The sequence below is a fragment of the Vitis vinifera genome, chromosome 7 (genome assembly GCF_030704535.1).
Source record: "Vitis vinifera cultivar Pinot Noir 40024 chromosome 7, ASM3070453v1".
In the NCBI taxonomy this organism is placed as follows: Eukaryota; Viridiplantae; Streptophyta; class Magnoliopsida; order Vitales; family Vitaceae; genus Vitis; species Vitis vinifera.
The window spans coordinates 15908559-15926093 of record NC_081811.1 but is presented as its reverse complement, the minus strand read 5'-3'; the positions used below and the strand labels follow the sequence as shown (position 1 = coordinate 15926093).

At 35.3% G+C, this 17535-nt stretch overlaps 1 protein-coding gene across 1 annotated transcript in view; it reads right to left on the bottom strand.

Moving 5' to 3' along the window:
* Window positions 1-17535, bottom strand: part of LOC109121384 (ubiquinone biosynthesis O-methyltransferase, mitochondrial) — a 47381-nt gene that overhangs the window by 13540 nt on the left and 16306 nt on the right. Inside the window, exon 5 of the mRNA XM_059738042.1 lies at window positions 10357-10405. Coding sequence (XP_059594025.1) covers window positions 10357-10405 — 49 coding nt within the window. The remainder of the gene's footprint in view (window positions 1-10356; window positions 10406-17535) is intronic.

Sequence of the window (17535 nt, the reverse complement as noted above, 5' to 3'; positions counted from 1 at the left end):
TTTTTTCGCTCATTTGAATGGTGAATTTGATCAATTATTCAAAAATCTTAGGAGAGATGTGTTGCCTTCATTGAATGAAGTATTTGCTATTGTAGGAGGAGAAGAGGGACAAAGGAATGTGATGCTCGAAAATTCTAATTCTAATTCTAATTCTATGGACGGTTCTACATTGTCTATCTCTAAGTCAAATGTTAATGATGGAACCATGGCTGCCACTATTGCTGCTCCCAAAGCTGCAAATTCAGGAAAGATGGAGAGGGTAAAACCGATTGAAAAGGACTCACTTTGCTGTAGCTACTACCACAAGAATCATCACACTAGGGAAAATCTTTGGAAGCTTCATGACAAGCCTCTAAATTTCTTTGGAAAAAATAATGGTGGCAGGGAAGGAAATTCAAGTTATAGGTCCTAGAGTTATGTTGTGAGTTCAACAAGAAGGAGATTGATAAGCTGAGGCAATTTATTTCATAACTTGAAAACCAGGATGTTCCTATCATTTTCCAGATAAGTATGTATTCCCAAGCCCATGGTGCCTTTAGAAATCAGTTTACAAGCACTTGGATCATAGATTCAAGGGCTTCAAACCATATTAACACTTTGTCCAAGTCCTTTTCCAATTATATTCCTTGTCCTCAAAACCAAAAAATAAAGATTGTTAATGGAACTTTGGTCTGTATAGTTGGCTAGGGTCACATTTCCATTTCATCATCCTTAACCTTGAAAATTGTCTTACATGTTCCCAAGTTGCCAGAAAATATGTTGTTAATTCTTCAAATTACCGAAGACCTTAATTGCTCGATGAATTTACATCTTCTAAATGTGTTTTTCAAGGCTGCCCTAGGGGAAGATGATTAAGAAAGCTTGTGAAAAAGAAGCTTGTTCTTTCTTGAAGCGGCAAGTGGCAGGCATTATTCTATCCATTCATCCTACCTGTTAAAAGAACACACTACCAATAAGACTTAAGTTTGATTATCCCATTTCTATCTTGGTCATCCAAATTTTTCTTTGTTAAAAAGGATGTTTCCTACCATGTTTGAAAAATTAGATATTCAAAATTTTCATTGTGATGTTTATGAATTCGCTAAACATAATGTGTCACACTCCCTTTAAGCAATAATAAAATTTTTGTCCCGTTTAGTCTAATCAACACAAATGTTTGGGGACTTGCTCAAATTTAAAGTATTTCTATGGAAAAATGGTTTGTCTTTTATTGATGATTGCATAAGGGTCACATAAGTGTATCTTATGAAACACAAATATGATGTTAGCACAATTTTCCCTCCTTTTCATAGAATGGTAAAAACCCGATTTGCTGTCAAAATCTAAATAGCGAGATCTGATAATGGAAGAGAGTACTTCAACCAATGTCTATCACCATATTTCAAAAAAGAAGGAATTGTTTACCAATCCTCTTATACCGATACAGTACAACAAAAAAAAAAAAAGACAGCAAATTTTTCAAATTTGCTAAAGGAAACTAGAGCCTTAATTTTTCAAATGAATGTTCCAAAGATATTGGGGAGAGGTTGTTTTAACTGTTGCTCATCTTATCAATAGACTACCTTCTAGAGTGCTTGATTTCAAAGAGCTCATAAATCCTCATTCAATTCTACCCACTTCTTGATGATTTTAGTCGAATGACCCCAAAATATTCGAGTTTGTTGTGGTTGGACTAAACTGGATCCCCAAACTCTTAAATGTATATTCATTGATTATCATATAATAAAAAGGGATATAAGTATTATCATCCCAATTTCTAGAGGGCTTTTTTATCTATGGATGTCACGTTTAACGAACAACCACCTTTCTTCTCCTAACCTTATCTTCAAGGGGAGCCCTTCACAAAAGGAATTTTTTCATGATCTAACCTTTCCATTTTCTAAAACCAATACTTCTCCTGCACCCTATGCCCCATAATACTCCATAATTATTTCCTCCTAAGTCCATGACTAAGATTGAGTCTATTGTTCAAAGGAAGGAGGGGTACTTCAGTGCCACTTAAAAAGTCTATTCAAGGAGGATGTAGCCAACTCTAGAATCTCTACCTACACCAACCATTGACCCTAATAAAGGTACTCAAAATCAAAATGTCTCTATGTCTAATCTCATTAACGACCTTGATTTGCCTATTGCCCATAGACAAGGAAAAAGACAATGCACCCAAAATCCTCTAACCAACTTTGTTCCTTTTAAAAACTGGTCATTCTCATATCAAGCATTTGTTTCCAAACTTGACCTCATACAAATACCTAGAACTATTCAAGAGACATTTAGGGATGAGAATTGGAAGAATCCATGCTGGAAGAAATGAGTGCATTAAAGAAAATAAAAATTAGGAAGTTGTTGATCTTCCTAAGGACAAGAGAAAGGTGGAGTGTAAATAAATGTTCACTACCAAGCATAGAGCAAATGGGACATTAGAGAGAGACAATGTGAGATTGGTAGCATGCACAAACTCATGCAATAGATTACTAAAAATCTTTTGCTCCAGTGGCAAATATGAATACTAGTAATATTTTGTTATCCCTAGCTTCTAATTTTGATTGATCATTACAACAATTCGATGTAAAGAATGCTTTTGTGCATGGTGATTTAGAGAAAGTGGTGTACATGGAATTTACCACCATGATTTAAGGAAGACTTCACAAGAAATAAGTTTACAGACTAAACACAGCTCTATACCATCTCAAATAATCGTCTAGGGCCTGGTTTAGGAGATTTTCTGAAGCAATGAAAAAAATGGGTTATAGTTAGAGCCAAGGAGATCGCACTCTTTTTATTAGACTTTTAAACAAGGGAAAGATAACAACTCTTATAGTATAAGTCAACAACATCGTGGTAACAAGAGATGGTTTGGAGGAAATACAAGAACTAAAGAAACAACTTGCCAATGTGTTCAGAATTAAGGACCTTGGAAAATTAAATTATTCCTTGAAATTGACGTTGCACATTCAAAGGAGGGGATAGTTATTTTATGGTAAAAAATATACACTTGATCTCCTCAAGGAAACAACAAGTTGGGATGTAAACCAGAGAACGCCCTAATTGAGGTAAATCACAAACTTGATAGAGAAAAGAAGATATGAAGGTAGATCAAGAGAGATATCAACAACTAGTGGAGAAGTTGACCTACTTATCATGTAATAGACCATGCATAACTTATGTGGTGAGTATAGTGAGTCAATTCATGCATGCTCCCAAGGAGATACATATAGAAGCAATCTTCAAGATTCTTAGTTCTTTAAAATCAACACCAGATAGAAGTATTGAATTTTGAAAGGAAGAAGGAATCGGTCTTGAAGCATATACATATGTTGATTGGGTAGGATCAATCATAGTTTGAAGATGGACCTCTAGTTATTGCACCTCCTTAGGAGATAATTTAGCCACTTTGAAGAATAAAAAGTGGTCACAGAAGCAAGATCAAGTGTAGAAGTAAAATTCTGATCCATGGCAAATGGAATATGTGAACTTCTTTAGAGAAAAATCATACCCATTGACCTTAGGGTCAAGTGGGAAGGGTCCATAGGACTCTTATGATAATAAATCAACCATTAGCATAGCTCATAATCCAACTCAACATGACTGTACCAAACATGTACAAGTGCATCATCATTTCATCAAAAGAAAAACTGGATAGTGAGCTAGTTTGCACTCCTTACATTACCACAAGAAACCAATTAGCCGATATATTAACTAAGGGACTTATAACATATTTATTTCAAGACAGCACAAGCAAGTTAGGAATGAAGAACATTTATTCATTAGCTTGAGTAGGAGTGTTGGAAAATATGCATTTGTATAGAAATTTAGCAGCTAGAAAATATTAGTGAATTAAGTTTTTTCCTTATTAGTTTAGTAGATTGTTTTGTTCTGTTTTTCTTGGGCTTTTTTTTTTTTGTAAATAGAGATTTTCTAGGCCAAAAATAAGTTATTTCCTTTTTCTCTATTTTCAAATTCCTACTATTTGCACATATTTCATGTAATTCCATTGAAACAATACAAGGAGAAATTCTGAAAACCCTAAATAGTCAACAGAAGTATTATCAATCCTAAAGGATAAATTTTTCTTAACCCAAGGGAAGTGAATTTTTTTTTTTTTTTGATAGGTAAAGAAAAAATCTATTGAAAAGAGATGCCAAAAGAGCGACTTAGGGTATACAATACCTATACACCCACCACTAAACCGTCCAAAAAGAACAAGAAAATAAGCGCCCAATCGGGTCAAAAAACAACCTTAACTAGAGCCCAACCAATAAAAAAAACTAACTAAAGTTAGAAGGCAATCAACTATAAACAACTTTGCCTCTGACCAAAGAGGAAAAACAAAAAAGTATTTGAATCTCTGAATCAAAAGCACATCATCATTGAAGGTCAATCTATTTCTCGCCTTCCAAACCGTCCAAAAGATGTATAGAAGAGTTGCTCTCCACACCTTCTTACACTTTTTGTCCACAAAAGAACCATGCCAACTAAAGAGAGTCTCTCTAACTGAAGAAGTAGCACCCAAGACACCCCAACCAATGTAAAGAACAAATTCCACAAGACCCTTGTTTTAGTACAGTGAAGAGGAAGGTGGTCTATAGTCTCTTCCTCCTCATGGCACAAAAAACATCTATTTGCCAAAGCCCACCCTTTTTTTGAATTAAGTGCAAAGTTAAAGCTTTGCCCTACGTAGCCTCCCAAGCAAAGAAGCTAACCTTGGGTTGCACCCACACGTTCCAAATGCAATTCGAAGGAAACAAAGAAGGGCTACACGGCTCTAGAGCATTGTAGAGGGATTTGACCGAGAATTTCCCACTCTTTGTTTCAGTCCAAAACACCACGTCTTCCACATCATCGCACACTTTCTTCCCATGCAGCCGCCTCAAGAAGCTTTCCACTTCATCCACCTCCCAATCATTAAGGGATCTTGAGAAACAAGGGTTCCATCCCCCCCAACCCCCCTCAACCAAGGGGTCCCAAAAATCCACCACCCACGCCTCCTTATCAATAGCTAAATCAAACAAGGTTGGGAATGACACACTCAAAGGAGAATCCCCACACCACCTATCCCTCCAAAATCTCACCCTCTGCCCATTATCTACAGAGAAAGAAATCCTAGTACCCACAATGTCCTAGTCCATCCTTATCCCTTTCCATAACCCAACACCATAGGCTTCTCTCACTTCCCAAGAACACCAACCCCCTCTTTCTTCCTCATACTTCCCTTTAATCACTTGATTCCACAAAGCCTCTCTCTCATTCGCGAACAACCAATTCCATTTACAGAGAAGAGCCTTATTGAGAGTGGAAAGAGACTTGATCCCCAACCCCCCTTTCTTCTTACTTAAGCACACCAACTCCCATCTCACTAAATGAGGTTTTCACTCCAAATTTCCACCTTTCCAAAGAAAATCTCTTTGAATATGCTCTAGTCTTTGTCTAACTGAGCTTGGCATGCGCAACAGTGACATCAAATAAATGGGTAAATTCGATAACATACTTCGAATTCCCTCCTTTGGAAATGTATTATCTCTTCCACATAGCCAACCTTCGACGGAACCACTCTTCCACTCCATCCCAAACTGTCACAGACTTAAATGGTGCACCCAGAGGTAGGCCTAAATAAGTGGATGGGAGGTTGCATCCAATTCCATAGCAAGGTCATCAATATTCTCCACACTACCCACCGGGATTAATTCACTCTTTTCCAAATTTATTCTTAACCCCTACACAACCTCAAACCACATAAGCAACCAGCTAAGATAGGTCATCTGATCTTGGGTAGCTTGGCAAAACACCAAGGTATCATCAACAAACAACAAATGGGATATTTGAACCCCATCTCCACTCCTTCCCTTCACGGTGCAGCCCAACAAAAAACCTTCATCCACTGCCCTCTTTAGGAGGCAATTAAACACCTCCATAGCAATCACAAATAAATAAGGCGATATCGGATCTCTTTGCCTCAAACCTCTTGAACTTTGAAAGAGACTAGTAGAGGTGCCATTAACCAACGCACATAAACTTGCAGTGGAAATACACCATTTGATCCACCCAACCCATTTTCTGCATAACTGTGAAAAGAAAAGACCAGTCCACATGATCAGAAGCCTTCTCTATGTCAACACAGAGAAACTTGCAGTGGAAATACACAATTTGATCCACCCAACCTATTTCTCCCCAAAACCCATTTTCTACATAACTGTGAGAAGAAAAGACCAGTCCACATGGTCATAACCTAGGGAAAGTGATGCAACCCCTTGCATGAAGATAGTCATTTTTAATTTGTAAATAATTATTATTTTCTTAGATTCCTTTTTTCTTAGGTTTCCAATTTTTTAGGTGTCTTATCTTTTTAGATTTCCTAATTTGTTTTCATGTTATCTTAGGTACTAAACTAATTATCACAACATTTCTTTCCTATTATTTCTAGGATTATCAAATCCATAAAAACCTTGTTTAAGTTTGGGCTTAGAGGACATTAGTTGTCACCAGTTACAATAAAAATTAGTTTTTTTTAATAGAATCTCTTTTGAGAATTCTATTTAGAAGAGACAATGTTCTTTTTTCTTATTTCTAAAGGTTCTTGGTATTCTTTGGAATCAACAAGACTTTAAATGTCATAATACTTGGTTATTTTCTTTGAGAAAGACAAAAAGTTTGGTTATTTTATTATAGAAAGGCCATAAGTTCTAGAAACAAGACACCTTTTTTCATTACCAAACATGTCCCCGTACGCCTGTTGTAAAAAGAAGTTTCCACTCCCAACTTCCTATGGTAATGGCACCAACGAAGTTTTCAGTATTTGGTTAACCAATTTGCTTCAGTTATCACTAGAAACTTCTTGGTATTTCTAGAAAACAGAAAATCTAGGAAATCCCATTCATATGTTACCATTCAAGACTATCATCCAAGTGGTCACCTAAGGTTGTGCAAGGGCAGATCTTTAGTAGAATCTACACATTTAAAGTAAATAAGGCTATACTTGGATTCTTCATACCAAGTGGCAAATTGAGACTCAAGAATTACTTCACCATCCAAACACTTGAGAACTAAGAGGTATTCAAGAAAATACAACAAAAATTCAAATAAAGGCCTAGAATGGATTTGAGGGGGAAAATAGCCATAACTGAATGAAAAAAAATAAATAAATAAAAGTATCCTAACAAGCTAAGTATATACGTTGTCATTCCAAAATGATTCAAAAACACTTGGGGTCTTAGGGAATTATTCCTAAGATTTGGGGTACACAGAATAACTCAAGAAGTATTTAAATATAGTGAATAAGTTCACATTAATTTTCCTTTTTCTTTCTTTCTTTCTTTCTTTCTTTCTTTTTTTTTTTTTTTTTTTTGACAAAAAGGTGGTCATAAATTAAGGTATTTTGGGAATAATTTTGGGATTTTACATAATGCCTCATATTCACATTGTATGACGAAGTTGTTTGACATTCCATCATTTATATCCTTGGAACTAGTCACATCGTAGTAACATAACTTGAAAATAACAAAAACTTGGACTGACTACTAGACCACATTAAAGACTCTTGAAAATGATAATATCAGTGACTGAGAATAGTAACTTATAACCATTCACAAGGCCCATGATTTGATTTTTGGAAAGTACATCTAGGCTGAACCCATATTGAATTATATAAGATCCCAAGTAAGCTCATTATCATTCAAAGAGTGCCAAATTAAATTTTGGGCCTTGGAGCCCATTCTTTTGCGACTTTGATAAACTTTTAAAGGTGGCTGCCACTTGTCTCCATCAGCCCTACAATTAAAATAGAAATTGCAAAAACTGTGAGGTAGAGGAGACCAAGGGTAGATATTTTCCTTTCTACTTTGGTTATTCATGCAAGTAGCTTTCCCATCCAAAGATACGAGACTTAATGGAATATCCAGGAACTCCTTGGTAAAGTAAATCACCCTATATGGAACCAAACCTATTCTTAAAATCCTTGAATTGTACTCCAACCAAAAAAACCCAAATCCTATCCTTAGCACCCTACTTCTTACCCCATGGGATCAGCATGCTGCAAATATCAAGACAGGCAACCTAAAGAATATTAGTCAATGAGAAAAGTTTCTCTTTGCAACAACTCATAAGCACAAAGAGTAACAGATAAGTAAAATTTCAATCAATTCCCCACTAACCATGCCACCACATAACTATCAAGAATAACAGCTTTATAAGGCTTCCCCAATTTGAAGCAAATCATTTCTATTGACCTCCTTGTGGGCCATTATTCATGCTAAGACCTTGAGTTTTGGGATGGTGTTTGTTTTCCAAATAAGTTTAACCAAATGGGAAGTGGTCATGTTATTACCAATGGAAAACAACTTAAAGAAAGAGCTGGAAGTGAAGATGCCTCTTTTATCCAAAATCTAACAATGCTCATCAAAGCCCAAGGAAATGAATAAACCATTTCCAAAGAATGGAAGAACACGGTAGGTCAACAATTTCCTTACCTTCAAGATTCCTAAGACTTGAGACTGTAGGAACGAAAAACATTCTAACTCAATAAAATGATGAAAATAAGCATGTTTATGTTAGGCGTATTATTGTGGTCTTATTTTTAGGCCAACAATATAAACAAACGAGAAGATCCAAGGAAAGTAATCAGAAGAGGTTGGGATGATTTTGAATCTTGCATGTTGTAATTGATGATGGTACTAGGAAAAAATTCTGGTTTGATACAAGGTCTGGCAATTGCCCTTTGAAGGACTCTTTTCATCTTTGTTTGGTATTAATTCTCATAGAGAAGTCTAGGTAGGTGATTTTTGGGAGAAAATATAGAAACAGTCAATGGTCCCCTTTCTTCTAGAGAGGGAGATAGAGGGTTGAAGATTCTTTTTAACTTATCCATTCTTAGGTTCCAACCAATGATTAAAGAATCAGAAAGTTTTGGTGAAATATCAGCCAAAATTTTGGATTTCAGCCAGCTCGATAGCGAAACAGGGGAGGAATTTCAACCAACCAATATATATCTCCTTATCCATGATTCTATCTCGATTAAGTGCCTCACTTGAAAGAAATCGCCTAGCTATCAAAGGCTGTTTAAAAATGAGGGCAGAGGAAGTTGAACCTAGTCTCTAGCTGGAAGGAGATAAAACCTTTACTAGCAAGCCACTTTTCAGTTTCATTATATTAGTGCAAAATATATATATATATATATATATACCAGTTTATCTCCTAAACCAAATTTAATGCCCACAAATATTAAAAATAAAAATTTAGTAAATAAATAACTTTTGGGTATCTTATTTTCAAATTCCATTAAACTCCGCATTGAGAATATAAAGACCATCATGATAATCTTCTTAACAATTTCTTTTGTATATCTTTTTTATAGTAATTAAATACATAACAAACCTAAACTTATAAATATTTTTAAATAAAAAAATTGTGAGGGTGTGTGTGCACCATTTCTGTTATATCGTTAAATACAATTCAAATTAAATAAATCATTATTTTAGTATTAAATGTGTCCTCAAGTATTGCCTATTATTGTCCAACATTACAAATTTATCATACATATATTGTTTTCTTAAAATTACTTGTTTGATCATTTTTTTCCAACATTTTTATGATTTAAGATCAATTCCATCTCACATATTTTTTCTGGAATTTTTGTCTGATATTTTCAATATTGCTATAAAATCCAGCCACCGATATTCTATCAATTGTTGATATTTTCATCATTGGTTCCAACCTAGATTGTTCAAATAAGTTAAATTAGAGGACAACAAAGAACAGAAAATTATTAATTAAATCCTTTTTTGGTTTCTCAAACAAAATAGAACTAGGCTCCTTTCCCACAAGGGAGTTTTGGGTACTGGTGTGCCTGAAATCAGCTTCTTTGCTTGGCAATTGGCTTAGAACAATGAAGACCCTATACTTGCACCCAAATTCAAACACTTGTAACATAAGCCTAAATGGAAAAGGGAAAAGCAACACATGTTGTGAGAAAATAATAATGCCATAACAAGTTAGGCTTTGAATACAAAGAATAATTCAACATAAAATTTTAACATTTCTAGGAAGAAGGAATTTGCCTAGCTTTAGTTGGAAATTATGCAAGAGCACCTAAGGGTGTTGTCCCAAGAATGAGAGTGATAGCAAAAGAAGAACGACATATTTGTCTAGCCATCTACAAACTTTGAGCAATCTATAGTTTCTATTGTATCAGAAGGCATCCCAATGTGAAACAAATGATATCCAGCATGGCTGTAATCATCCATTCTGAATAACACAAAATGCTTACAAACAAGTAGAAAATGCATAATTAGAATAACTAATAGGAGTAAAACAGTGATTGAAAATATAGTTCAACCCACATAAAAGACAAACAAGGTTGGCATGTACCAGCAGTTGTACAACAATATTCGATATTTGCAGTTTCTGGACCTGACTCCTGTTCAAGTCAGTGGAATTTATAAATATTTGAACCCCAAAAAAAAGGAAGACAAAAAAAACACCATCATAAACTCCAAACATAATCTATGAATAGCATTAACTAATAGATTAAAGCTAAAACTAAACTTGTCATCTAAAATAATATTGTTTAATAACAGTTTCATGGATTAAAATGGTAGCACTGCTGGAACTTCAACACAGATGATGGAAAAACTGGAACACTCTTAACTTTTGGCACTAGGAATAAGCAGGAATTCAAGAAGTAATCAGGAACAAATAGGGGACAATCCATAAGAAGTTCAAGAATGATACCTTTGATTTCAAATGAACATTTAAAAAATAAATAAGGCTTCGTTTGGATACACTTCCTGCTTTTTGTTTTGAAAAATAGAAAGTTCTATTTATATATATAAAAAATATAGACTTACCTTATAACCTTAAAAATTACTTGCAAAAAATTTTAAATTTGAGGTAGTAAAAATTTTTTAATAACTCAATTTAGGTAATGATACTAGACTTATACCCAAGGTATGGGATTTGACATTGTGCAAATTTTGTGGTAAATACTACCATTTGAAACAGAAGATCACAAGATTCTACACAATTGTGATCTAGACCCAAGATTCAAATATGATAAGATTTGACCTGAAGCCTATGAACTAAATTACAAATCCTAAGATGGTTTTTTAGTAACCTAATCTAAAAATTCTGCTCTCAGTGTTTCTACTATGGAAGTTCTATCAACCGAAGTTGGAACAACAACCGTTAGCTAAAGGAAGAAGTTTGATGAAAAAGGAAGATAGTGCGATTTCTGCAACAAAACAAGGAATACTAGGGAAACCTATTGGAAGCTGCATGGAAAAAGATCAAATTGGAAAAAGGAGAAAACCTGCAGAAAGAACCCAAGGAAAGCAAGCACAGAAACTCAAGGTAGTATTGAGCCATCAATGTGTAGCAAAGAGCAACTTGAACACTTGTACAAGTTGATGAATTTCCCTGTACTTTAGCCTATAAAGGTATTCTTCCTAGAGCTCTAAGTTCAGTTTTTTTAACACCTTGGTTTATTCATTCAGGTGCTTCAGATCATATGACTAGTCAATTTCAGCTTTTCTCATGCTACACTCCATGTTTTGGAAATTTAATGATTAGGATTGTAGATGGTACCTTGTCTCCAGTTACAAGGAAAGGTTCTATATTTCTTTCCAAGAATCTTACTCCAAAATCAGTCCTTCATGTTCCAAATCTTACATGCAACCTTTAGTCTGTTGATAAACTAACTAAGGATTCCAATTGCATTGCAAAATTCTCACATTCATGTTGTAAATTTGGGGACGTGCATTTGAAGATGATGATTGACAATGCTAGAGAGGTTGATGGACTTACTATTTTAATAAGGATTCCCTTGAGAGTGGATAAGTTCAAACTGCAAGTAGTAGTGAAGTTTCTTTTTCTGTAGAAAAGCAAATAATGTTAAGGCACTATATAGGTCATCCAAGTTTTCAATATTTGAAACAATTGTTCCCTTCTTTGTTGAAGAAGAAAATCTATCATTTTTTTCAATGTGAAAGTTGCCAATTGTCTAAACATCATGATGTTTCTTTTCAATTGCAACCATAAAAGGAATCCAAGCCTTTTGCTCTTGTTCATAGTGATATATGGAGACCTTTGAGGGTAACAAATTTAATAGGTACTAGATGGTTTATCACATTCATAGATGATCATACTAGGATACATTGGGTGTATTTAAGGAGAGAAAAATCTGAGGTCAAGAGAATTTTCAAAGAATTTCATAATATGGTTAAAACTCATTTCCAAACCGAATTTCAATACCATTCTTGGCCCTTCCTTAAAAGAGCAAAGCATTATTCATCATCCTTGTGTATTGGCACACTAGAACAAAATGGAATTATTGAGTGTAAAAATAGACACTTATTAAAAGTGGCTAGGGCTATTAGGTTTGCCATGGGAGTTCCTAAGTACCTTTGGAGTGAGGCTGCCCTTAAGGCTTCTTACTTGATAAATAGAATGCCTACTAGGATTTTGAAATTTCAAACCCCATTGCATTTATTCTTAAAATATTTGCCCCAAACTAGAATTATTAACTCTCTCCCATTTGAAGTCTTTAGGCGTATGATATTTGCTCATGTCTAAAAACAACACTGTTCCAAACTTGACACTAGGTTTATTGAATGTGTGTTTCTTGGTTATTCCCTAACTTAAAAAGGTATAAATCCTATGATCCCATTTCTAGTAGGGTGCATGATATAGAGGTTTTGGCCTTGGAGTTGTGTTGTAAAGTGGGTGGGCTCCCTTCCTGTTATCTAGGTTTGCCTTTGGGGGCACCCTTCAAATCAATGGTTGTGTGGGATGGTGTTGAAGAACGTTTTCGTAGAAGGCTTGCCATGTGGAAGAGGCAGTATATTTCAAAAGGAGGGAGACTCACTCTAATCCAAAGCACTCTGTCTAGCATGCCTATATACTTTATATCTCTCTTCTATTTGCCAAGAAAAGCGAGGCTGAGATTGGAGAAGATTCAGAGGGATTTTCTGTGGGATGGGGGAACTCTCACCCAAAAGTCACACCTTGTTAGGTGGAACTTGATTTGCTTGATAAAAAGAAAGGTGGGTTGGGTGTGAGAAATTTAGCTCTGATTAATAGCGTTCTCTTATGTAAGTGGAATTGGCGGTAAGCCAATGAAAGAGAGGCTTTTTGGAGGCGAGTCATCAGTCAGAAGTATGGTTAAGAGGAGGGGGGATGGCACACTCGGGAAGTAAGTGGGAGATACGGTGTTGGGCTTTAGAAAGCAATTAGGAAGGAGTGGTTGTTTTTAAATGGTAGGTTGGCCTACCAAGTGGGTAATGAGGAGAGAGTGAGATTCTGGACAGACAAGTGGTGTGGAGATGAGCCACTTAGTGAGTCCTTCCCCTCTTTATTCTCCATCTCTTTGTCTAAGAATGCTTGGGTATCGGATGTTTGGAATCCCCGTTGGTGATGGGGATGGTTGGACCCCTCTTTTCGCAAGGGCGTTTAATGATTGGGAGATCGAGGTGGTGGAGCATTTTTTGCATAAGATCCAAGCCTTCCGGGTGCAAAGGGAGGAGAAAGATAGAGTATTCTGGACAGCATCAAAGTGTGGCACTTTCTCAGTCAAGTCTCTTTATTCTATTCTGAAGCTCGAAGGTTCTTTTTTATTCTCTAGTGATGGTATTTGGAGGGTGAGAGTGCCTCCTAAGGCAGCATTCTTCGCTTGGGAGGCTTCCTACGTAAAGTCTTAACTTTGGAGCAACTTCAAAGAAGGGGGTTCTCTTTGGCAAACAGGTGCTTTCTATGCCTTTCTGAAGTAGAAACTGTGGATCACCTTTTACTTCATTGTGTTAAGACGCGAGTCTTGTGGAATCTTCTTTTCTCCCTCTTTGGTGTGACTTGGACTCTATCGTGTACAGTGAAGGAAACTCTTCTTGGGTGGCATGGAGCATTTGTGGGGAAAGGTCGTAAGAAGGCTTGGCAAATGACCTCCTTATGTATTTTTTGGTCAATCTGGAAGGAAAGAAATTTTTTAGCTTTTGGGAATGAGGAGTTTTCACTTCAAATACTGAAATATTTTTTTGTATGTAATCTTTGGTCTTGGGTCGGGGTATCTTTAGTTTTGAACCCTTCTTCTCTTGTAAGTTTTTTAGATTGGTTAGGCTCTAAGTAAGGGAAGGTGGTGTGTTGATTTCCTTTCCCCTAAGGAGTGTGTCTTTGGGCTTGTTTGTATACTCCCTGTATACTTTGAGGGCATTGTTTTTGGTGCTTCCTCTTTTCGTTGAATATACATCCTTTTATCTATCAAAAAAAAAAAGAGAGAGAGGTCTTTTGTGTATATGGATGTTACTTTCTTTGAAAACAAGTCTTATTGTACAAAAAAATTTCTGTAGGGGGAGACAATTACTAGGGGTAGATTTTTTTTAGAAAATTTCAGGTTCATTACCCATGCCCATACTAAATTCAAATTTAAGAGGAGAAACACTACTTGAACAACCTTGCATCAAACTTTATATCTACTCAAGGAGGAAGCAAGATCAAGGAATGGAAAATCAACCTCCTACAACTCACCAACCATCACATCCAAGTGTATGTACCTTGGAAGAAACATGTATTCCAACTCATAAATACCTTCCATCTGTTATTCCAGCTGCTAAATCTTTTTCCTTTGATAATTCGAGTGCAGAAAATACCTCTAGTGACACTGTAAATGTTCCAATTGCTATTAGGAAAGGCACTAGGGTTTGTACTAAACATCCTATTGCTACACATGCCTCATATCATAGACTATCTACCACTATGAGGGCTTTTACTGCTAATCTATCTAGTGTCGAAATTCCAAAGGACATACAGGAGGCAATGGGTATTACTATGAAATACAATGGAGATGGATCCATTAAAAGGTACAAAGTAAGGTTGATTGTGAAAGGCTTCGCACAGACCTATGGGATTGATTGCCAAGAGCCATTTGAACCAGTTGCAAAACTGAATACAATTAGAGTTCTATTATCCTTTGCAACCAACTTGAACATATCTTTACAACAATTAGATGTCAATAATGTTTTTCTAAATAGTGAATTAGAGGAAGAAGTTTATATGACCTTGCCACTACGTTTTGAAAGAAAATTTGGAAGTGGAAAGGTGTGTAGGCTGAAAAAATCATTCTATAGACTGAAACAAGCACCAAGAACTTGGTTAGACAAATTTTCTAAGTCCATTAGAAGCCATAGGTACTCACAAAGCCAGGCAAATCATGCTCTCTTCTATAATCATTCTAGTGATGGCAAGCTTGCTATAGTAATAGTGCATGTGGATGATATCATCCTTATTGGAGATCTAACTGAATTAGAGAGATCAAAGTATTTCTCGGCTAAAGAGTTTGAGATCTATGATCTAGGAACCTTGAGGTACTTCTTGGGAATGGAGTTTGTTATATCAAAGGAAGATATTTTTGTGTCACAAAGGAAGAATACATTGGATTTGCTCAAAGAAACTAGATTGCTAAGGTGTAAACCAGTTGAGACTCCAATTGATTTTACTTACAAATTAAGGATACTAAAAGAGAATAAGTGTGTTGACTAAGAATGCCATCAGAAGCTTGTGGGAAAATTGATACATCTCTCTCATACTTGGCTAGATATAGCTTATCCAATAAGCATTGTGAGCCAATTCATATGCTCTCCAAATGAAGAACACCTTGAGGCAGTGTATCAGGTTATTAAGTACATAAAAGGAAGTCTAAAAAAAGGCTTAATGTTTTAGAAGCAAAAATAGCCTTCAAATTAAAGTCTACACCAATGCTGATTAAGCTAGGAGCATAATGGATAGGAGATCTACTTCAGGTTATTGTTCCTTTGTAGGAGAAAACCTAGTGACTTGGAGGAGCAAGAAGTAGTTTGTTGTTGTAAGAAGCAGTGTTGAAGCTGAACTTAGAGTACCTGCTTATGGTATTTGTGAACTTTTTAAGTGGAAGAAATTGTTTGAAGACCTAAGAATTTCTAGTAAGAAGCCAATGGAGCTCTATTGCAATAACAAGGCAACTTTTAATACTGTTCATTATCCAGTTCAACATAATAAAACTAAGCATGCTGAAGTGGACTGTCACTTCATCAAGGAGAAGTTAGAAGTCGGACTGATCTGCATGCCTTATATGCCTTATATGCCTACTGAAGAACCGTTAGCAAATGTTCTAACCAAGGGACTTCATAAAGGGATGTTTAATTATTTAATTAACAAGTTAGGAATGATCAATATCTTCAAACCAACTTGAGAAGGAGTGTTAAAGATTCTGAAATTTAGGAATTACTTTCGTTCTACTTTAGTGCAAAAATAGTTAGGATAATTCAGTTTCATTTATTTGTATTTTAAAAAAGTCAGTTCCTGGTTTATAAGAAGTTAGTTGTAGAATTTGTTAATTCCTATTTTGTAACTAAAATTTAGCACATAGTTGTATATAAGTAGGCATCTGCATTCCTATTTTTCTTAGTGAAAATAATAAGAATTTTCATTCTTCTCTTGAACTGTGGTCGTATCCAAATGGACACTAAATAAATAACACCAATGACTACAGTATTACACTTAGAACATGTTAGAGTTTAGAAATAATGAGCATTATTTAGCAGATAATTGCAAACAAAGGTATCATAAGAGAAGCTAACGGCTATGATAATAATTAGATTGGCCTCCAAAGACATATTGTAAGAACAATTTGATCTTTCAATGATAATTGCCAAAGAGAGATCCAATGAATAGCCTTTAGGGGAGAATCAATTTGTTTCAAACTTGCTTTATTCCCACCCACTTCCTTCTATCTTTAGCATTAGTTCAAATCACCTATAGAATTTAGACCATTTTTATCGGTAACATTTATTTTGTCACTATAACATTCAAATCTGTAACCTCCCAAAAAAAGAGGGAATTGCTTAGGTTTGGCCGTGGAAAATCTAGGAGAGGCATTTACTTGGTCAGGAGGTAGTGTTGACCTAGTTATAAGGGGTGGTTGAGTATGGATGGTTCTCTTGAGGAACAAGGTTTGATAAATGGCTTAGGAGACTCCCCAAGAAGAAATTTTCTTTATGGTATTCTATCATCAAAATTATACATAGTTTGCAAATAATGGAAAGGAAGTCAAATAGCTTGCAAATAATGAAAAGGAAGTTAATATCGTCATGAGGTATTTTTGATAGCTCAATATTGTTGCAAGATATTCTCACCATTTTCCTTTGGAAGCCATTTCTTAAGGCTAACACCAATACTCTCCCTAATACATTGCAGGTGGTGGTACCAAAATCTACAACCGAGAAGACTTATGGTGGGAAGATTAACTACTCAAAATCTCTTCTCTTCACTTGTTTAGGATTTAAAGATAGAGAAAAGTTAAGGCTCTTCTTGATAAATGTTTTCAAAAATAGTTCCAAAAAACAATTTTTAAGAATAGTTTTTTAAAACCATTATCTGATATTTTGTAGAACAAAAGTTTGTCAAAGGACTTGAAATGTTATTAACCTATTTTCTATGTTTTTAAATATATTTTTAAAATAACTTTTATATGCAGTGTTTTTTTTTAATCATTCTCTATATTTGTATGACTAATTTTTAAAACAG